Here is a 22,660-nt window from a genome sequence, read left to right on the forward strand (position 1 = left end):
GAGAGAGACGTTAAAACTAGGAAGCCAGGAGGGAAAGCTTGATGCAGTCAGCCTGATGGCATCATGTGTCTGTGTTGTAGTCGTGACTTTCAGCATGCTGTCCTCTGGGTCTTAGTTTCCTCACCTGTTCTCAGTGTAGTTTCCATACTTCTATTCTGTTGGTGTGTCAGCTTTTTCCACGTAAGGAACAAGTTTCTAAGTCTCTGCTAGTTCATGTCCATTACAGAGGACTGTTTTCTCTAATTTATCACCTCATTTGGGGAGGGATGTGGTGGTATATGATATGTCTGTATTCAGCTTGTAAATACCTGTAATTGTTGGAGATTGATTTGTGGAATAAATGCACACACCAAACAAATGATAGTCACAGTCTCACTTTGGGTTGGCCAAGTTAGCCTCAAAATAGAGAATAAGTACTATGTCCATTTAGCTGACTTCTTTGTAGTAATAGTTTTCTGTATCTTTTCTATAGTAATGATAATTATATCTCTATATTTCTTCTTTCAGGCTTGCTAAAGTTCAAGAAAATACTATTGCTTCTTTAAGAAATGCGGCTAGTCATGTAAGTGAACCTCTCTTTCTTTAAACAACTTTGGGCTTTGGTCCAAAGGTTGAAAAGTAGAGAAATGCAGATCTGGGAAGCCTCCTCCAGTTGGTGTCAGTAGTTTAAAATGGAGAACATGTATGCTCCTGAGTAAGTTTCTGAGTGAATATGAAGTATTTCTAGCATTTGTATTTAGATTCATGGTGAAGATTAGGATGGAACAATGGAATCCTAAGCATCCTTTTTTTGAAATAACAAATTTTGAGTGATTGACGCAAGAAAAACAGTCCCCACTAAGCACTGGTTTTCATCAGTTGAATTCATGTGCTCCTTTACTCACTTTGGAAATAAATGCTTACAGAAGGATTTGATAGTGATTTCATAGAACTTTTTTTTTTGTAAGTCTGTCAGTTAACATTGTAGATACCAGCTTGATTATGTTAAATTTTTTAACTCCTTTGTTACAATTCTAAGGGGATAATCTTTTTTTTTTTTTTTTGGTCAGTTTTTTTAGTTTCAGTTTTTTAGTTTTTTTCAGCACCTGCAACTTGACATTTTAAATAAAAACCTGTGTATTCCCATCCTTTCCCCCATTCCTCTGCACCTGACTGAAAAGCCTCATGTTGTAAAGTTAAACTAAGGGGAAAATGGAGGAAAGTCTCATTTTATTTCCTGTGTGTGTGTGTGTGTGTGTGTGTGTGTGTGTGTGTGTGTGTCCTCCATATACCTTTTAAAAAGTAGTTCAGCAAATAAACTTGATTTGTCATATGTTTATCACTCATATGAGCAAATACCTATTCTAAGACAAACTTTTTCCATATTTTAACGACTCTAACATTGAGATGGGTTTTATAACTGTCTTAGCTTGTCCTGGTTTGGCGTTGTTTTTCTCCCTCTTAGTGGTATATAAAATAATGATGCATTTTGTATTTCATGACATCTTGTTGGGCTGTAGTTCATTATTTGGAACCAGTTTTAGTTCATTGTAGTGAACTAATTAATCTAAACATGGTATTATTAGCTGTAAACACTTGAAGATCCCTGTTAAAGAACTTTCAGGGTTTCTGTGCTTTTTGAGAGGGAATTTCATTAAGCCCTTTTCTTCTTTTGAAATCCTTTGTACTCATGTAGATCACATTTTAGAATGTCTTATGTTATTATTGGCCTGTTTTAATTTTTTTTTAATGGAGGTACTAAAGATTGAATCCAGGATCTTGTGCATGAAATCACATGCTCTTACACTGAGCGAAACCCTGTTTTAATAGTAGAAACATCTTTGAAGCAGTCTTGGTTGTTATTGGCTTACTTCTTAAACCTTGCTTACATAAATTTTGGGATCAAGTTTTATCTCAGTAAAATTATCATAAAGGATGGTGATCATGTAAAATTAAACATTTAACCTGCAAATCTGTAATTTCATATGTTTAATCATTGTACCTGTTTAGGGATTGCAGGGTTGTTTCTCTTTGGGAGAAATGGTTTGTGTTGTTATCTTGTTGACAATAGAAGGAGCTAAGCTTATTTCCTGTTTCAGAAGTCATCGAGGAAGTAGGGTTCTATGGTTCTATTCTCTGATCCGTGTATACTCACATGTGCGCACCATCCTTGACCTAAAGCTGGGTAAGGGATGGACATGTCTGTCTGTTCTTAAACAACCCTTCTCTGGGCCACAGACACATTACAGAATCCTCAGACTTTGTTTCCTTTGATCTCAGCTGGCTTTCTTTTGGTGAATGCACAAATTTTTATGTCAGTTTATGTTCTCAGCCTTTATTTGGAACAATTTGTAGTCAGAATGGATCTCACTGTTTTTAAATGTATACCCTTAAGTCTAATTTGTGTCCACCTCTCTTCTGCTTAGGCTTCTATCAGTTGGCATGCACATCATTCTTGTTGCCCATTTCTGCTTGCTCTGTCTTTTCAGTAGGAATTATCGTTTCCTCTTTATTCTGTCCCCTCACTTTCAGTCTGCCTGTGGCCTTCACCCTAAAGTGGGTCTCTTGTAAGCAGCATATTGTAGGCGCTTGTTATCCAGTCTGCCACGCTGTGTCTTTTGACTGGAGCATTTAGTCCATCTGCATTTATGGTGATTATTGATAGATGTGTGTTTATTGCCATTTTAAACCTTGTTTTCCAGGTGATTTTGTATTTCTTCTTTGTTTCTTTTTTTCTTTTTGGTTTTCCTTTTCTATTGTGATTTTCGTTTGTATTATGCTTGATTTCTTTCCATTTTTTGTGACTCTTGTAAGGTTTTGATTTGTGGTTACCCTGTTTTTCAAGTATGTTAACCCATTACTATATCTTCTTGCTTTAGACTGGTAATCATACAGGCTGAAACATATTCTAAACAGAAAAAAAAATCTCCCCTTTCCCACATTTTATGATGTTGATGCCTTTTACATCTTTATGTTTATTCTTTTGCTGTTCATTGTAATTATGTGATTTTCTCTTTTCTGTAGATTTTCAATATTTCTTTTAGGATTGGCTTAATTATTGCTGTATCCTTTTAGTTTTTGCTTGTCTGAGAAATCCTTTCTCTCTCCTATTCTGAATGGTAATCTTGCTGGGTAGAGTATCCTATGTTGCATTTTTTTCTCTTTCAGGACTTAGAATATATCTCACAACTCCCTTCTGGCCAGCAATGTTTCTGTAGAGAAATCAGCTGATAACCTTATGGGGGATTCCCTTGTAACTAACTCTTTCTCTTGCTGCCTTTAGAATCTTCTGTTTATCTTTAACTTTAGCAATTTTGATTATAATACTTCTTATTGTTGATCTGTTTGGGTTCAACTTGTTTGGGACCCTCCATGCTTCCTGTAATTGGAATATCTGTTTCCTTTTTTAGGTTTGAGAAGTTTTCAGCCATAATTTTTTCAGATATGTTTTCGATCCCCTTTTCTCTTTCTTCTCCTACTGGGACCCCTGTCATGCAGAGATTGGTACACTTTATATTATCCCATAGATTCCTTATGTTGCTTTTGTTTGTGGGTTGTTTTTTTTTTTATCATTTGTTCTTCTGTCTTCTGTTCTGATCGGATGTTTTCCATTATTCTATCTTCTAGATCACTTGTTCATTCCTCTGCATTATGTAATCTGCTACTTATTGTCTTTAGCTCAGCTTTCGACTCAGCAATTATCTAATTTTATTTGGGGGCTCTTTCTAATTCCTAGTTTCTTTTTATAGTAATCTACATTTCTGTCAGTAGCCTCTCAATTTCTTAGTTCTTTTACCATCTCCTTTTTAAACTCAAGTTCTGATAAACTGTAGAGGTCTGTTTCATTGTTCTTTCAGGTTCTTTCATTGTTCCTTAGCATCTTCATCTTATATTTTTCTGACTATGAATTTAGGAGTAACCGTTATCTACTGTGATCTTGAAGTGCTGTGTTTATGTATGAGCATCCCTGTGTGGACTGTCTGTGTCTAAAATTTTTGTTGTGAGGGCTGTTTTTAGTATGGATGGCTCCCATGTCTTTCCTCTGTGTGTGCTGGCTGTTATCCCCTTGAGAGGGGCTGTGATTGGTGTTGTGGTGACCAGAACCTGCACTGGATGTTGAGCAGGGCCTCCTTTTTGCTCTGTGGTTATCACAACCCTGTCAGGGGCCAGTTCAGCTCCCCAGCTGTTGGAGTACAAGCCCCTAGGTCCATTTCTGAGTGTGTGTTAGGTGGATGAGAATGGAGAGCTTCTGCTGGGAGAGGAGCCACCATGTATTCCTCCATGAGAGATGTCCACCAGGAAGTGCACCCTGTGTTGTCGCCTGTCGCCTGTCGCACAGACTTAGAGAGTACACTGTTGTTGGCATTGACCTGTTTTGCGGCTCCCTCCCTGGGGCACAGATCCCATTTCGATTCTCTTTTTCCTTTTACCAAGTTTTGTGAAGATCTTTTTTTGTAGCTCCACTTGTACAAGATCTTCCACCAGAGTTGAGTGGGTATTCTGTGAGAATTGTGCCACATGCAGATGTATCTTTGATGTCCTTGTAAGAGAGTGTGAGCTCCGTGTTCTCTTCCACCATCTTGAAGCCCCTCTCCTCCTCAATCTGATTATTGAGGTGTTTTATTAAGAAAAGCTATTAAATCTGCTACTCAAGTGCAACAAGGAGCAGAACCAGGAGCCTGCGGCTTATTCTTTTTCCTACCTCATCTCTGAGGCTTCGCTATCCAGTTAAGGTATGCGGGGTCAGCAAGGTGCAAGGTAGCTGTGCTCCAGGCTCCTCTTAGGCTCTGTTTCTGCTAATAGCAGGAGTGGAGGTGACACTTGTGGAGGCTGTCCACTGCCACAGAGGAGTCCACTTGTGTTCAAGTGGGTCTCAGTGCTTGTTTGTTTTGCCAGGAAAAAATTGATGTGCTGTTGCAAAAAAGAAATTATAATTGTTTTAAAAGAAGAAATTTCTTTTTAGAAAAATCTTGAAGGATAGCATTAAATAACTCACGAAGAAGGGTTTTTTTTGGTTTGGTTTTTTAAAATATAAGTCTGTAATTTTAAAGTGAACAGTAAATTTATGTCCTTATAGTTTTAGATGTATTGTGGGCCAAATAATGTTTTTCAAATGCCTGTGTTTTGTTTTGTTTTTGTTTATTTCTGTCAGGGTGCAGCCTTTGTGGAATTTGATGTACATCTTTCAAAAGATTTTGTGCCTGTGGTGTATCATGATCTCACCTGTTGTTTGACTATGAAAAAGGTATGTTAAATTCCTTTATAAAACTCAGTCAGATAAAAGGTTTAAAAATGTGGACGTTTTATATACACATAGTATGCCATTTTATATATAAGGGACTTGATCACTTGTGGATTTTGATATCCATGAGGGTCCTGGAAGCAATCCCCTGCAGATACTTATGGATGTAATTATTTGTTAAGAAGAGTTGGTCGGTTCATTTTCTTGGTGAATTACTGCCAGCCCTTTCCTCTCTCAAGCTCTTACAACATGACGAGAGACGAGAAGATGGGAATATTAATTTTCTAGTGTGAGGACTCTGTATTGCTGAATTTGCTTTTGTATATTTATCAAAAAGACATTTCAGGTGGTTTCTGTATCAGTCTACCACTGTCCCTATATTGAGGTAGGAAAGGAAGCTATCACAGTGTTTGTTTTCTGGGCTCCCTTTGTTTCTGCTTTGAATGTTTCCTCAAATTTATAGGCTTATATAATTTGGCTAAAGTGGGAAGAGCCATGGTGAAAAATAAAATTGAAGAAGTGCTTTGGAGCCAGATAGTGGAGGGCCTCAGTGAGGGGTTTTAGACTTGGGATCTCGGGAGATGAGAAAGACTTGAGAGTCAAATAGGGAAATGTTCAGAACTAAACTTGCAGAGGAATATTTTGGTACCCAATGTTAGGGTTAACTTAAGAGGACAGAGACTAGAGGCAGGTCAGAGTGGTAATGTGGGCCAAAGGTTAAGATAAGCCTGAACTGGAGTAGAGACAGTGAAAATGGAGAAGAGGGCGTGATAGAGGAGAAAGTCCAGAAGGAGATTTGAAAACGCATATAATTGTAAAAATCTTAAAAATTGTAATTGCTGTTGTTCAAAAATAATTGTGATAGTTATACAGTGCCTGGACTTCAGTGTACAAATTAACCAAGTGATTTCTCAGGTACGTAAACTAGGAGGGTTCCTTTGGCATTTTCTTTAAAACTGTGCTGGATATCATTTTCCATCGAGTTGCTCTGAAGGTAAAGCTAGTTTGCTGACATGTACAGACGCTGCATGTTGTAGTGTAAATGTATGACAAGGCCCCTGGCTCTGCCTGCTAGTCGATTCTGATCAGTCATATGAGTGTGGGTTACTGTGATGTGTAGAAAAGGACCCTTCCCTTTCTGTGAAAAGGTGTTATCAGTGTGTGTTTTCTAGGCTCCCTAGAGGATAATAAGGAGATGTACCTATTTAGATGACAGAGATAGAATTACTAGAATTGAGGCAGGTTGTTTTTGCTTGTGGGGAAACATTCATGCAAAGTGAAACAAGAAGGAATGGAGTGGTGAAGGAACTCAGTAACCAAGACTGAAGTTTGAGTCTAGCTGTAATTTCTGAAAATCCATGAGGGTTAATTGACAAGTGTAGCTGATCCCACATTTTCACCAGACTTTGTCTTGCTCTTAAAGTTGAACCTGGTTGAGTTAACTGGGAAACGAAAGCAATGAATCATATACATTTTTAGTATTAATTTTTAAGGTGGTATTTTCCTTATAAAACCAATTCATGTTCATTTATAAAAGTACTTCAGAAGATTGTGAAATGAAAATTAAATCATCCTTTCCTTTTTCTCTTTGGTTGTACTCCCTTACTCTTAATAGTTTCTTGTGTATCTTTCCAGGAAACGTTTATGCATATGTAGTCTCATACCATATGTACATTAATGAATATAAATGTAATAGATTTTAGTTTATTTGTTGGATTGATTTATTGGTGGTACATTAACTCATTTCCTTAAGATAGAAGTGCCTACACAGTGTGACATTTGATATGGTATTAAAATCTAATAAATTAGATTTGCTCATTGGGAAAACATTAATAATAGAGTTCCTCGTTACTGCTTATAACTAATCAGACAATTTTCTCATGACAGTTGATTTCTGTGGCTATTTTAAACCAAACTAATTTAAAAGGTTTGGAAAAAATTGGAAACCTAGTGACAGAAACTAATCCTTAGATAGTGCTTGCATGTTGATTTCCTAGTCACGTTGCGTGGGTATATGTCAAATAAAACATATACAGCATGACAGGAAATAGGGGAAATGACTGACTTCTGGCTTGGTTCTCAGTGTGCCATCAGTGCCACAGCTTCCTCCTAGCTCTTTTTCTCTTCCAGGCACCCTCACCTACATTAAAAACAAAAGCTGGGGGGTGGGGGAAGCTGGTAGGTAGTGGTAGGTAGGAAGGGCTCCCCTGCACGAGCTCCCAGTGGCCACCAAACAATTGTTCTCTCATCAGTAAATTAAGGTACTAGATCTGTCTAGGGTAAACATTCAGTAATAGTTTGGGACCCATTTCTTTCTTTCTTATTTCTTTCTTTCTTCTTCTACTTCTTTTTTTTTTTTAGAAATTTGATGCTGATCCAGTTGAATTATTTGAAATTCCAGTAAAAGAGTTAACGTTTGACCAACTCCAGTTGTTAAAGGTAGTAGTAATAGTGTAAAATGTAAATTATCTTTTAGCTTTGGTATTATTTGTTCTTGTCTGTGTATCGTAATGTTCTCTTTGCATATGGGGATGCCTATATATGTAAATAGCATGTGTAGAGTGTGCTTTGGTTTCCTGTTCTATTAGGAAGAATGGGTTTGTGCTAATCTGTCTTATCCTACGATTATCGTGGACCCCACCGGTTTTTGCATTCACGGAGGGGCTAGGCCATCAGTGTAGGCTGTTGGGTCAGCCGTCGTCTGAGGTTGTCTCTGGTCCACTTTCACCCTTATTTTACACTTGGCCTTTTATGCTGTTTTTGATCTTTATACCTGTGCTACTAAGATCCTTGTATTTTTCACCATGTAATTTTACATGATCCCTCTTCCTATTCTCATTTGATACCTAAATAAATGGTTGATTGAGTATAAACAGTTTCCTAACATAATAATTTTAATACTCTTCTTCCCTACTTGAGTATTTGATCACAATCTTATATGCATGTATGTAAATGTAAAACATAAAGTGGTAAGTGCTTATTATTAAACTGAAGATTCTACATGTTATAAGTTTCTCTAACTTGCTAGCTTTGCAAGTTATAGTTCTGTTAACCATATCTTTACAAGCCAAGGCCTTTTTTTTTTTTTTCTGATTGCATTTCTTGTGTGTGTATGTGTTTTCTAGCTCGCTCATGTGACTGCACTAAAATCTAAAGATCTGAAAGGTATGTACCAGTATTAAAACACTGTTTTCATTTTTAGCTTGTGTAGTGTGGTTCCCTATCCATTTTAATGTACTCTTTGTGACTTTAATGAATAGAATACTGGACTATAAATGTAATTTTGTAGACATGAAGGCTTTATATATATTAATTTTCAAATGAATTTGTGTCGTGCATAGTAAGCATGACTTTTTTTTTTTTTTTTTTTTTTTTTTTTACTTTTATGAGTTTTCTTAGCTTGATGATCAGAGTTCTTTATAATCTTGAACCTGGCCATCTTTCCTGACCTTCTTAAGCGTTACACAGTACAGAATATGTCACATACACAATCTGGCTCCAGAGCCAGGATCCAGCTCTAGCCTTTACCAGCTGTCACTTCTGGCAGGTTACTTTATTTGACCACTCTGTGCCTCAGTTTCCTCAAAGCTTGTCCTGCTTACAGAATCCCTTTGTATTTCCACTTTACTTTCTGCTCCCGTAGAACTTACTAGTCTGTCATCGTTTGAGCCTTAGCGTGTCCTTTTTCTAACCCTTTATTTTTGTATATATCCTGTCTCTTCCACTAGAATATAAGCCTCTTAAGGGTGGGAAAAGTGTTTTTATATTCCCTGCGACACATACAGTACTCTGCATGTAGTAGGTACTCACTAGATGTTTATTTGTCGCTGTGATAGCAGGGTAGTTGGAATGCCCTTATGAGGAAACTGCTGTGCCAAAGACTGCAGAGATCCCCAGGGCACAAATAGAACTTCACAAGCTTGTAAATAGTTTATAACTATTAATAGTAAAATGAATTTTACCTTTATTTGACTGGAAAATTTGAATTTGTGATACACTGGACTGGGTTTGGTGGGGGGGGTTGTGTGTTTTTTTGGGTTTTTTGGTTTTGAGGGGCTTTTTTAAAAAAGAAAATCTTGATAGTAAATTTTTTTCTCTTGGGAAAAATTCTTGTGTGTCTTGACATAATGGATTGTTGATTAAATGGTGATGGTGCCAAACACAGTGGTGCCTGTAGACTCTCTTCGTTTCTAACTTCTGAGCTGATTTTGGTATTTCAGCTGGAAGTCTTAGCAAGATGATACAGCAGCCCCTAATTCCATTGAGAATTAACAAATCAGTGTTTGTGACTTCTTTAAAAGTATATTGCAGTTTTTATAAGAAAATAATCACTGTTGGGGTAACAAACTATGGTGTTTCTATTAAATGTTGCTATTTCAAAAATGCGGTTTTAATGGTTAAAGCTAATAAATACAAGAGCCTTTTAAAAAATACTACATATAAAAGGATCTGATAACTGCTTAAGCATCACTTTTTTCACCCCTTAGATTTTGGGAAAAGGTCTTAGTGATAAAATGGCATTATTGTCTACTGATCTTTTTATAATTTAAAATTTCAGAATCTGTGGTCGAGGAAGAAAGTTCCTTTTCTGAAAACCAGCCGTTTCCTTCTCTTAAGATGGTAAGTTCTTTGGGAAACCTAGGACGAGGCTATCATTACTTCTATTGTATCTGAATAATTTACTTTGGTCTCTTAAATGGGCACTAAAAAGGCTACATAAAAGGTAACACTAATATAAACTTGTCATTTATACTTTTCAGAGAAGATGCATTCTTGTAAAGGGTGCCCTATGCTACTTTTTTTTTCCCTTAAGAGTAACTTGGTCAAATGAATAAAATTCCCACCTCAATAGGTTAATTTGGTAAGAATAGGAAATTCACATGTTTCTGTATATAAACAGGAAGGGGAGGGCACAGAAGGAGGGGAGGGAGGGAGGATTGATAATGGGAGAGACATTTTTATAATATTTCAAACTGATCCTTAGCTTTTGGAGACAAACAAGATTCTCCAACCAAAGGAAGTAAGTACCCTGGTTACTTAAAATGAGATACAGATTTCAAGAATTCACTTTGAAAAAGTGTAACAAAGACCAGCATGAAGATTTAAAAACGAGACCCTATTCATAGAGGACTTCCTTTGACAGCATCAGGCAAGCCCACATGGATGCCAGACACTGTCTTTGGCCAAGCGAGTCTGCCTTTGTTCTTGCTGGCTCCGTTTCTTAATTTTTACTCTTTACAGTCTTTTTCTGGTGGTGTATCAGATTCAGTAGATTTCTTAAACAAAAATATATGTTTCAGTTTATCATGATTATTCACCCCCCAAAAAGGATGCTATGAGAGCCCTAAAATGGTCATTGTCCTAGTGCATTTAAAACATGATTTAAATAATTTTCCAGGTATTTATGAAGGCCAGTTAAGTCATTCCTTCTAGTCCAAAATGCTGAAATTATTTGATTTTTGGAGATTTTATGATTTCTAAACTTGTGATTTCGTAGAACAGAAAAACAGGTATTAAAAAATGGTGTAGCAAAGGTTTGACAACTTTTACTTAGCTAAATAAGTTAAACACATTTATTCACTCACTTTGCCATCACTGTAATTTAATCACAGAGAAAGTTTAAAACCAAGGAAGGCTGAATATAATCTCATGTTAAAGGAGAATTTTTCTGCAGATTTGATGTTGACCAGTCTTAACACTAATACACGCTATTGTCCTTATTTTTTCTAATTTTGCATTAGTCCAGAAGAAACATGACAGATACATTAAATAAGGCTACACACATCCAAGAAGAAAGCCAAAAAAACCCACAGGAAATTGAGTACAAACTGTTGTATTTACTATAGTTTTCAGGCAGCTGGTTCGTAGAGACCCAGGGCTGGATCCTAGGTCACCAGACTCCAGGTTATGATCTTATTCTGTTAGCATTCTTTTATTTACTATTATAAAAATAATTCTATATATACTATATACATTAAGTGGTTTCTAAACACTTGAAATAAATCAAAAGTTAAAAACAATCTGTTTCAAATTTGTTTTGCCCCGGGCATGCTTATGTATTTGTCTGACTTTCATGTTTGTTTGAAGATTAAACAATTCTTTGTAAGTTAATAACCAAGCTTCATATTTTAGATTGGATTTTCTGGTTATGGTGCCCAAATGGTCTTATTGAAAAGTGCCTAGGTAATTTAGTTTAGATAAATTAACTTCATATTATTTGTTCATTTATATAGATTTAGCCTTAGTTATTTATGGGCCACTTTATTTTGGAGATAAAATCTTTTGGGGGTTATCACCATGGTATTAGTAAAGCATCAACACCTTCAAAACAAGCTAGAAATCATGGTTTTTCATATAACCATGTCTTAAATGGATTAACACGCTTGAATGGAACTCAGGAAACATGATAAATGTCTTTCAATTCATGAGGCTGTCTGTCTGATTTCGGCTCGCTAGATGCTCAGTAGTAATGGTGAAAAGGATGTTAGGTTAAAGATCACCTTTGTGGTAGTAGTGATCAGTTACCACAGACGTTTCCAAAGACTGTTGCTTTTGCTGTTTAATTTCTTTTGACTTTCTTATCAGCCAGGTTGGTTTATTTATCAGCCAACTTATCAACTCATCAACCAGGTTGTCAGTTTGACTATGGGAAAAGGTAGTGGTTTCTGTTCAAAGGCACAGAATATTTTATCCTTACCAGTGATATGTTTTGTTACAGATTGCTTTTTGTAATAATAAATCTATTTTTCTTTTTTCCTTCTTATTCACTGTTCTTCTTACCAAAAACAAAAAAAAATTTACCACCAACAAACAAAACTCTAGGTTTTAGAGTCTTTGCCAGAAGATGTAGGATTTAACATAGAAATAAAATGGATCTGCCAACAAAGGGTAAGTCATTCTCTCTCTACCACGTTCTTTGTTCCCTCTCCTGTTTCTTTAAATGTATTCTTTGCTGTCTCTGTTTTAATGGAATAAGTGAAACTGAAATCTTACTGTGGCTTCTTCCAGTGAGCACAGTGCTTTCTGGACCTTTTAAATAAAGTATATCTTACACTTACACTAATATCTGAGTACTTAAATGTAGTGGTGGAGTTTTACAGTAGAAATTTCACTTTACCTGTGCCTCAGGTGCACACCACTGTGCACGGTTTCTGGGCACACTTGTATAGTGACCAGTGAGAGCTGTCTGGACAATCAGGACTTTGTAACTCTGATGAGTTTTTGTTTTCTTATCCCAGCCATCTTAATATTATACCTTAAGTAATTTCTAAGCAATTTTCTGTTTAAAAAATAGGAGTAATAATTAACCAGGAAAAGAAATTTCTGCAGATGTGTTTTAAATCACTCACTCTGAGTTTTAGTCATTCTTTTTTTCAGCAGTTATTTTTTGAGAAGCTGCTATGGGCCAGGCATTTTCTGGATGCTGTAGTTAAGTTGTGAAGATAACAGAATAAAGCCTTGCTTTCCTGGAACGTAATCATCTTCTCATTGAGGAAAACAACTTAACTGTTGAATGTATTAGATGGGGGTGTGGGCAGATGGATAGGATGCGTGGAGAGAGGGCTGGGTGGAGTGGGGGGCGTTGGAAGCAGTTAATTCAGGCACCATGATTGGGCGGTTGGAGCAATAACTTGGTATTTATTTTGGCCAGAATAATATATAACTGTTGCCCTTAAATCATGTCTTCTAAGTAGCTGTGTCTGAGAAGCTGGTCCTGGCTAACATAGAACAACATGTAGTGCTCAGCCTTGGTTTTCCTAATAGGTGATTTTTAGTTTTTATAGCTTTTTAAATATTATTGTAATGACTAATATTTAAAATGTATCAGCAGGGCTATTGGTATTTTACTATAGTTAGAAAATTATGTTTATTATTTGTAGAGGATACTTGGTATGCCTAACACTCAGAGAATGAGGTTTTTAGCTGGTAATTCTTAATTACCAGAATTTTTTTGTTAGTGAGTTAGCAAATAAAGTGGAGCGCTTTTGTCCACTTATGGTTTATGGTTTAGTCACAGTAGATGTCCAGTTTTTATTTTGTTCATCTTATTAAGGCAAGAGTCAGTCGATACTATGATTACTTTGTATGTAGGTGTCTCTGTGCCTGATTATGATCATTCTCACAGGCCTGTGCCTTCCTCGCCTGTGAAACAAGTTGGACTAGATACCCTGAAGCCATTTTCCTAGCACTGTGATTCTAGGGTATTCACTGACCGTTGTTTTCCTATTCTTCCATTAGGATGGAATGTGGGATGGTAACTTATCATCATATTTTGACATGAATCTGTTTTTGGATATAATTTTAAAAATTGTCTTAGAAAATTCTGGGAAGCGGAGAATAGTATTTTCTTCATTTGATGCAGATATTTGCACAATGTGAGTAATTCAGTTTTTTCCTCCTAAATTCTTAGACGGTAGCTAGGATTTAGGGTACAGAGATTATAGTTGGAAGTAGGGAAGTTGCCCTTCTTCACCCTTGGTTTGTCTTCTCGGTTCCATTATGTACATAGTCTCACGACCCGCAGGACTACCTCCTGGAACACCCTCCGTGCCCCTGGGCTCTCGCACCTCACGCCCTGTGTTTCCGTTTACAGTCATATAACATCCTTCTTACCAAATTGTAAGCCCTCAGGGGCTTTCTTGTTGCCCATTTCTGAGGCTATTTTAACTCTTATACAGAATAATTTAAACTTTCCCCTTTCTGGCTGAAAGTCAGTGTATATTATTGGTGGTTATATCAGTAATGAGAGTATGCTTTTTTGCTTTTTGTTTCTTTATCTTTTTAGTACTTTCTGTAATTTCAAAACTATAATTATCTCCCCATTAAAAAATTTTTTAATTATCTTTCTTAGGGTTCGGCAAAAGCAGAACAAATACCCCATATTATTTTTGACCCAAGGGAAATCTGATATTTACCCTGAACTCATGGACCTCAGATCTCGGACAACCCCCATTGCAATGAGCTTTGCACAGTTTGAAAATCTACTGGTAAACTATGTTTAAATTTTAAATATTTATTAAAAATGTTTCCGAGCTCTGGTACATAAAGTTGTGTGTTACTTTACACATCAGATTGGTTAGTTTTTACCTATGTATAATGAGCAGATAGCTGTACTTAAAATGAAGATAATTAGATCTCAGAGTGAAAAGCAATTAAATGACCAACAAAAAAGCTTTCCCTCCAGGTCTAGGTTAAATGAGTTTTGTGGTTTAGTTTTCTACATGGATTTTATGAATCATCTAAAATGGTTAGACTGTAAACTTGTTTGATAACATAAGTTGTAAGAAAAAATTCTAACATTTTCTTTCCCTGTCCATTCTGCCTTGGAGAACACTGATCTAGCATGTGACCATTCAGCATTTGCCTTTAGTAAGTTACTTCTTAAAACACAAGCAACTTACTTTTTTTCTTTTAGGGGATAAATGCACATACTGAAGACCTGCTCAGAAACCCGTCCTACGTTCAAGAGGCAAAAGCTAAGGGACTAGTCATATTCTGCTGGGGTGATGATACCAACGACCCTGAAAACAGAAAGAAATTGAAGGAATTTGGAGTTAATGGTCTGATTTATGATAGGTATTTGTTTTTCATGAACATCTTATAAAATTATAAATATTAAACTTAGTTAAAATTCTGTCGTTCAGCGTGAGGTTTATCTTAACATTTGTTTGTCAGTGGAATTTTTCAAACTTTGGAGTATGCCACCGTCAGCTGGAAAGCTTATTAAAAATTCATGTGACTGGACCTTAACCCAGATATGTTGAGCCATCTTGGGCTGGGGGTGGTTGCCCTAAGCCTCTTCTCTGACTACACCAGCTTTCTTGGTGATCTCATGCAGTCCTGTGGCTTTTCATATCTTTATATATTCCCAAATTTATATATATATCCACCAGACCTTTTCCTCTGACCTCTAAACCCAGCTGTCAATACCTATTTTTTCTTATAGACTTCCGATATCAGTAAAAATGACAACTTTCTTTTCAGTTTCTCAGGCCAAATACTGATTTGCTGATATTTGGGATTTTTGCATTTGTGATAATGAGTAAGTTGGCCTTTATTTACCTTTCTCAGGTTGCTGTCTAATTTTAGTATGAGGATAATACTCAGCTCTTAGGGTAAATTGAGGAGTGTTTCCTCTTTTTATAAAAAATTAGTGTCTATGCAGTGATTTACTAAAAATTCAGTAACAGACACCCATTAAAGATAAAGAACATTATTATTAGATTTAAAGTCCCCCATGTACCTCTCCCTAATTCTGTTCCCTTATCCTCCCTCAGACATAACTGATTATGAAATTACTATTCTTTTTAAATTTTTAAAATTCATATTTTGGTAACTAAACAGTTAAAAACTTAGTTTTGCATGGCTCTAAGCTTTATTTTTACTTTTTTTTCTACTTGTTTTTCCTTTTACAGTTTTATTAGGTATAATTGTTACAGTTCGCGCATATATGTTCTATTGTGTGTAAATACATATATACAGTATACTGCACATTTTTTAGTTTACATATATGTACTGATCATTGTTTCTAAGAACAGAGAGTTTCTACATGTTATATTCTTAAAATCAATCCATGTGTTGCACATAGTTGTAATTTGTTCACCTTCATAGCTATATGACTCTGCTACAATTTATTCTTCTGTTGGAGAATGTTTAGGTGGCTGCCATTGTTTTGTATTACAATGTTTGCTGTAAACAGCGTTGACCACGTGTCCTAGAGTATGTGTATACGTTTCTTTTGGGCAGTGACTTTCAAACCCTTTGACCCCCAACCCATTTAGAAATGCATTCTACATTGCAAGCCATTGCATACGTAGATATGTGTATTTACAAGTGTATACCTGAAACAATTTTAAAATAATGCCCCTTGCAGATTTCCTGTTTATGTTTGTGTGCTTTTTAAATGGTAGTCCACTGTACCACTGGCCTGCACCTTTTTCGATGCTGGTCTTAACTTTCTGAACTGATTTTGCAATCCGCTCAGTCTCTAGCTCAGCACACTGAGGCATCTGTCTGTGGGCCAGGCACTGGGAGGACAGCGGGAATGTGGTCATGTGGAGTGGGCTGCTCTGTGCTCCTTGTAGCCTTCTGCCAGTCCTCCGGAGTAGGCGGGTGCATGATGGACCTGTCAGGTCGAGTGGGAACTTCATCAACACGTGGTTGATGGTTCAGGGCACTCCGTCCATAGGTTACAGAGCTGGTAGAGTGGCAGTGGCCTTCTTGGAGTGATAGCTCTTAGCATGCCTTCCCCTTCGCTCAGGCTGCTTCTGTACAGATTGGCTGACTTCTTTGGGCTCAGCTGCCATCCTGAGTGATGGCCGCTTCCTGACAGTTCTTGGGTCAGCTCCTGTTTCCGGTAGTCCAAGGCTTTTTCTCTCTCTTGCTTTACTGTCATTGTAATGGAATGCATCCTTCTGTATATTCTTGAAAAAGAATGGAAAGTAAATGCTTTTGAGATCTTGCATGTCTGAAAGTACTGTGGATGAGCATAAAATTCCATGTTAGGAATAATTTTCCTTCAGAATTTTAAAAGCATTTCCCCATCATCACAATCCCATTGTGCTCTTGAGCGGTGTGAGACCATGGCAATTCCCACTCCCTCATATGTGATATTTGTTCTTTTTGGAAAGTTTGAAGAATCTTCTCTTTTGTCCCCAGTGGTCCAAACTTTCATAGAGGTGGGTCTTGTGCAGCTGGTGTCATCCATTGTGCTGGACACTTGGCAGCCCTTTTAGTCCTTTGACACATGTCCTTGAAGAGGTGATAATTTTTGTGAATTATTTGCTTGATTTTTGTTTCTTCCATTTTTATAAGTTTTTTTTTTCTTTATAGAAATCCTTTTCTTTGCATATTATACACTCTTGGACCAGACTAAAAATTCTTATGTTTTCTCCTACTTTCTGCCTTTGTCTTTTTGTTCCACTTTCAAAGATTTCCTCAACCTTATCTCCCACCCATCCTATTGAGTTTTTCATGTCTGCTATTGTGTTTTTCATTTTCAGTTGTATGTATGTGTATATAAAACACATCATGTTCTCGTTTGATGAAAGTACTACTTTTCTCTGAAGGCATCCAGGACGTTTTTTTGGCGGGGGGAGGCTTTTTGGAATTTTCTTTTGCTCACTGTCTCACATATTTGGAAATCCTTGGCTGCTTCTCCTGATAAGGAATTGGAAGCTACAAAGCCTGTCGGAAGCTCTTAGTGTGTGAATGGGGCTGATGGGGTTTCACTGTGGGGTGATCTGGGGGGACTGTTTGGTCATACATCTGTCAGTAGATTAAAAACTTTACTTTGGGGCTAGTCACATTCCTTGAATCTATACATTCTACCTAGCGGGTCCAGGTTTGGCTGTGCGGTTCTTGGAATCCAGTGAGGGAAGAGAGACGGGGTAGGAGGGGTGGCTCTGTATGTAGTGTTTGTTGTGGTTGTACCATCTCTAATTTCCCTGATGCTGGTGCCTGTTTTATAAAATGCCCAAGCACTCACCTGGTCTTGTACTCCATTCCAGATTTCCTGTACAATTCTGGAAATACACGTCGGCCAGGTGCCGTCAGGTGTGGGAGGGGCAGCCTCCCCCTAAGGGAGTGGGAGGAAGGGAACCACTCGCTGCTGCTCCAGGCTTGGACTCACCTCCCTGTTTGAGCCCCGCCCTTCACCCCCAGTTCTAGGGGGGTTTGGGGCTGCTATTAACTCAGCTTTTCGTCTTTTCCACCTCTGGCTTGTGATGTGGACTTTTCCATCCTGCTAACTGAAACAGAACATATGGAATGATCTTAGATGCTTCTGTTCAGTCTGATACCTTGACCCAGAGGTCACTCTTCATTCTCTTATGCGTGTCTTTAATTATCAGAAAGTCTTTGTTTTAAGGTAGTTGGTACTTAATAGAATCAATACTTTTAAAATCTTACTTAGAAATTCTTCCCTACTGTAATGTTAGAAAGAGTGCCTTATAGTGCCTCGCTTAGTTGCCTGGCTTTCACGCTGAGGCATGAAAGACAGTCATTTCTCTGCCAGTGAGCAGTGCCAGCACTGCCATCGTCACATGGGGCTTGTTCTGGGCTCTCCACTCTACGTACGTCTGCCAGTTCTACGTAGCTTCAGGATAACTCTCACACTGGTGAGCAGTCCTTGTCCTCTTGATCTGCAGTGCTCTGAAGTCAGAACTGGGTATGAATTCCATCTCTGCCTCGTATTAATTCCCGTCTGTAAAATAAGGCATTGCTGATTGATTAACTTGGAGAGAAGATATTTGAAGAATCACTAAAAGCTACAGGTTTCATTTTCTGATTCAGTTGCTTTATAATCAGCCCTTTTGCATCAGGGGAACAAAAGGCAGTGCTGCTATTCTGCATTATTGGAAAGACTGGAAGAAGAGAAATATTTTTAAATAGAACTGGTGCTTACATCTTTTAAAGAAAAAATAAAATAAAATAAACGTAAATGGATATTCCAGGCATTCTGTAAATTCTCCTGAAAAGGTTGAGTCAGACCGGTCTTAAGTAAACCATAAAATAACACTATTTTATGTTTTGTGTTTGTTTCATCGTAGGATCTATGATTGGATGCCTGAACAGCCAAATATATTCCAAGTGGAGCAGTTGGAACGTCTGAAACAAGAATTGCCAGAGCTTAAAAGCTGTTTGTGTCCCACTGTTAGCCGCTTTGTTCCCTCGTCTTTGTGCGGGGAGCCTGACATCCACGTGGATGCCAATGGCATCAACAGTGTGCAGAGCGCTTAGCGTTTTATCGCGTCAGATCGTGTGGGGCCCCGCGCCGCTATTCTGGGTATTCGCTGTGCATCACGGAGCATTGTTTATCTCTGCCTTTTAGGTTTGCAGTCCAATGAAGCAATAATGTAATATCTTACTATTTCACTACAGTTCTTGCTAGAATTTCAAGTATGCTATTTAAATCACTTGGCCAGGTATAATTACCAGTCAGTCTCTTTACAAGGAGAAAATTTATTGGTTGGTAAATATTTTAAATTAAGTATGTAAAAATGTATAATGTTAAACAAATGTTCATTAAAAATATAGTACTTTGAAATGAACTATTTAAGTATGTCATATTTACATTTACTACAAGTTTTCATTTGATCAGGTCTGAAATATTTAGCACTCGAAACATGACTGTGCATAATTATACCTGACCATGGGAAAAATAAGTACCTCAAATGCATGTATTTGCACTGGTGGTTCCAGCTGCACAGACCTTTGTGCCATTTGTGTACATACGTATTTTCTACGTGGATTGACCTGCACACATGTACCATGTCCATTCAGTGTGAACCTGAGGCTGCTGCCGTTTCCCCACTTTAACCAAACCAATGCCTGTGTGAACAGCCTGGAGGTGATCCTTGAAAACTTGTTTCATGAATCTTTCATAAGTTGTTTTGCATAAATATTAAAATTTCAAAATGCTGCAGGGTAATTTAATGTACAAAATTTTAGCAGTAGTATGGGTTGCACACTTAGTACAATAGATTCATAATGTATAAATTCTCGTCAATGCATGCTTTAGGTTTTAAGCATGAGATTGTACACGTTTACTGTAAGTCCTTGCATCTGTGGTGCTAGGTGAGTGTGAGAGGGTGTCAAGGACTGAAAAATACTTTGTTGCCTAAAAGTAAGAAAGAAAAAAGCCTCTTTGACAGGCATCTTAAACATGCTTACGTGTCTCTCACTACCTATTACACACCGTTGCTTTATGGGTTTGTTTTGTCTGTGTGTGTGATTTGGTAGTTAAATCTCCAAGCAGAAAAACAAATGTCCTGAATTCTCATATTGATACTCTTTATTGGTTAATGTATATCATGCATGTAATTTATTTAGAAATGTAGAAGATTTGTACGCATGTTGTTAGGATTATACAAAGGATTTTTTCATTAGAAGCAGATTGTTTTGACATAACTGTAACTTAAGGATGAATGTTAAATAAAATATACAGAATTATTTTCTTCATTATAAAATGAGATTTTAAGAAAGTGTTACTTGTGCAGAATTGGCTCTGTGGCATTACTGTGAGAAATTGGAGTTGTGTCCACCCTGAACGGGACGGCTTGGTCGCATCTGCCTTGTGCTGCGCGTTAGTCACTAGGTGGTGTTTTCACGTACTGGCATATTTTGGCAGTAGCTGAGAACTGAAAACTTGGCTTATATGTGGTATCTTTTATTTTTTAGGCCAAGCAATGCAGTTTTGGTCAGACCTTAATTGTGTGATGACGATCGGCTTTAAAACCCTCAGGTATTGTGTTTGTACCGCTGATACTTGACAGAGAACAGTTTAAGAAACAGAGTCTTCTGCAGGCGTTCTGTGTATATCTCTTCCGTTGAATGAATTTTTCCACCACTTGATGTGGAAATTCACTTGAGGTGAATTAGACACTTTTAGAAAATTACTGAAAAAGAATTAGCTTTCTTGATCTGCAGACCTTTGTACAATACAATTAACCATTACCTTATGATAACTTGATTAGCCGTACGTGTGTATTTCTAGTCTGCCTGTCTGCTCCTCCCCTCTGCCTTTCCAGTTCGAGCTCCATTTTGAAGACTCGCAGGTCATGAAGGAAAAGAAGAGAGGAGGAAAGGAAGTGATGGGGTGGGGTGGGGGGTCAGTTTGCTGAACGGTGTGATTTGCTGAGAAGAGCTTACAGTGACTGCTCATGGCATGGGCAGAACCTCACTGCTCACTTTCTTTCCTGTCTCTTCCCAACCTTATAAACACCAGGGTTAGTAGATGATTAACGCATAGCAAGCAGTGGCTCCCTGTCTCCGTAGGACTTAGTCCAGGCTTCCGTATCCCTAGCTGTCGCCCGGTACGCTCTGCTCCAGCCACGCCGCACCTGCGCTAGGCCCTGGCCTCAGCCGAGTTCCTTACTCCTCCCTGTCGTAGCCAGGTGCCCTCTGCCTGGAGGCCTTCTCCTCCCCAGACACTCTCTGCCAAACTCATTTCTCCTTAAGCCATCGATGGACCTCTCTCCGCTGCAGAACTTAGAAGGGATGAATCCGCCTTTTTTACTCCACAGTCGATGCTCGTTCCTTGATCACGCCGTGGATCACGGCGCATTCTCAGTAGACACAGTTGTTTGCCTCAACGGGCTGCTGGCTCTTCAAGGGCAGGGACCTTGTCTTACAAATTTTTATTTCCACAGTGCATGGAATAGTAGAAAGTAAGCGTTGGGATCATTGGGATAGTATAATTTGTATCAAATGTCCTTTTGAATCAAGAGGTTTAGTTATCTTTACTAAGAATGTACATTTTGAATTGGTTTACATTTTGACTGTTGGAACAGTATGTTGATGTCAGTTTTAAATGTAGAGTTATAATGTTAAATTATTTTATATTTTCTGGAAATTGAAAAGTTTGCTAAAATGCCACCATTGTTCTTTGGTATTTTCCACTCTCTGGAATCATGTACTGTAACTGGATGTAAATGTGAGGAACTGCTGCGCCCTGTGTCAGCGGTGCCTCAGGGCTGCCACCGCCGCCCGTTTACCTCACTCCCATTCTCCCTGAGACGCTCGTCTGCTCCCCGAACCCCGCGCTTAGGCCTACCTCAGTCCCCTGTCCCCTGTCTTCCTTCAGTGTGCAGCTCAGGGGCCACCTCCTCCAAAACACTCCTCAGCTTTTGATCAGAATCATGATGCAGACAAATGTAGACAGCCTCTCAGTCTCACTGCTGTATTTGGCAGCTGCGGTAACGCACCCAGACAAGTTAACTGACTTACCAGGTTGGGGCTAGAACTGGGCTTTGCGACTCCTTATCCCGAGTCCTTAAACGGCGCTGCCTTCTGAGTTCTCGTGGCATTTGTTAGCTGTGCTTTCTTACGGTCCCACTTTTTATGTGCCTGTTCTTTCTCCCTGATAAGATTGTAAGCCCCTTAAGGGCAAGGACTTCTTTGCATTTCCAGCACTACCATAGTTTTCTATCCTTAGGTATGAACTAGATAAATAAATGGTGGTGGCTACAACCCTAGTTTCCTAACTCAGATTGTTTCACAGTGTACATTTCCGAATGATCTGCTTGGCCGCGTTGTCTGGAGTTGTGCGTGTGCTCCCGTGTGCATGCGTGGGCTTGTGTGCTGGCATGTTCACACGTGGCATTCTCACCCCACCCCAGTTGCTTGGGGTCGCATATTTGAGGGGTTACCACTACCAATTTTCTATTCCATGCTGAGAGGACAATGCGGGGAACAAGTGGAGAATGAGGCAGTTTTCCCCCAGGCTTTTTTGTCCCATCCTGGGGCAGCACACCTCGATCCTGCAGCTGGTGGCCTCGTGGTGAGGAGGCGGCTGCCGTGGACAGGACTTGGTGACTTTGGGAGGCTCTTGGATTAGTCCAGAAGGACTTTTGTTGTCCTTTGAGCCTTGGCTCTTTCTCTTCACAGCTTGAGTATATTTTGTCTCCCATATTATTACTGGGCTGGCACTCTGTGCAG

The 22,660-nt window shown here is 38.3% G+C and overlaps 1 protein-coding gene across 1 annotated transcript in view; it reads left to right on the forward strand.

The window, feature by feature from the left end:
- The window catches only part of GPCPD1 (glycerophosphocholine phosphodiesterase 1), a 48,750-nt gene extending 26,544 nt beyond the window's left edge, over positions 1-22,206 (forward strand). The window contains 10 exon segments of the mRNA XM_032461868.1: positions 508-562; positions 5,132-5,224; positions 7,583-7,660; positions 8,347-8,386; positions 9,780-9,841; positions 12,044-12,109; positions 13,460-13,596; positions 14,073-14,208; positions 14,637-14,797; positions 18,772-22,206. Coding sequence (XP_032317759.1) covers positions 508-562; positions 5,132-5,224; positions 7,583-7,660; positions 8,347-8,386; positions 9,780-9,841; positions 12,044-12,109; positions 13,460-13,596; positions 14,073-14,208; positions 14,637-14,797; positions 18,772-18,961 — 1,018 coding nt within the window. The 3' untranslated portion in view covers positions 18,962-22,206.
- The last annotated feature ends 454 nt before the right edge of the window (positions 22,207-22,660 follow it).

The sequence above is a fragment of the Camelus ferus genome, chromosome 19 (genome assembly GCF_009834535.1).
Source record: "Camelus ferus isolate YT-003-E chromosome 19, BCGSAC_Cfer_1.0, whole genome shotgun sequence".
NCBI lineage: Eukaryota > Metazoa > Chordata > Mammalia > Artiodactyla > Camelidae > Camelus > Camelus ferus.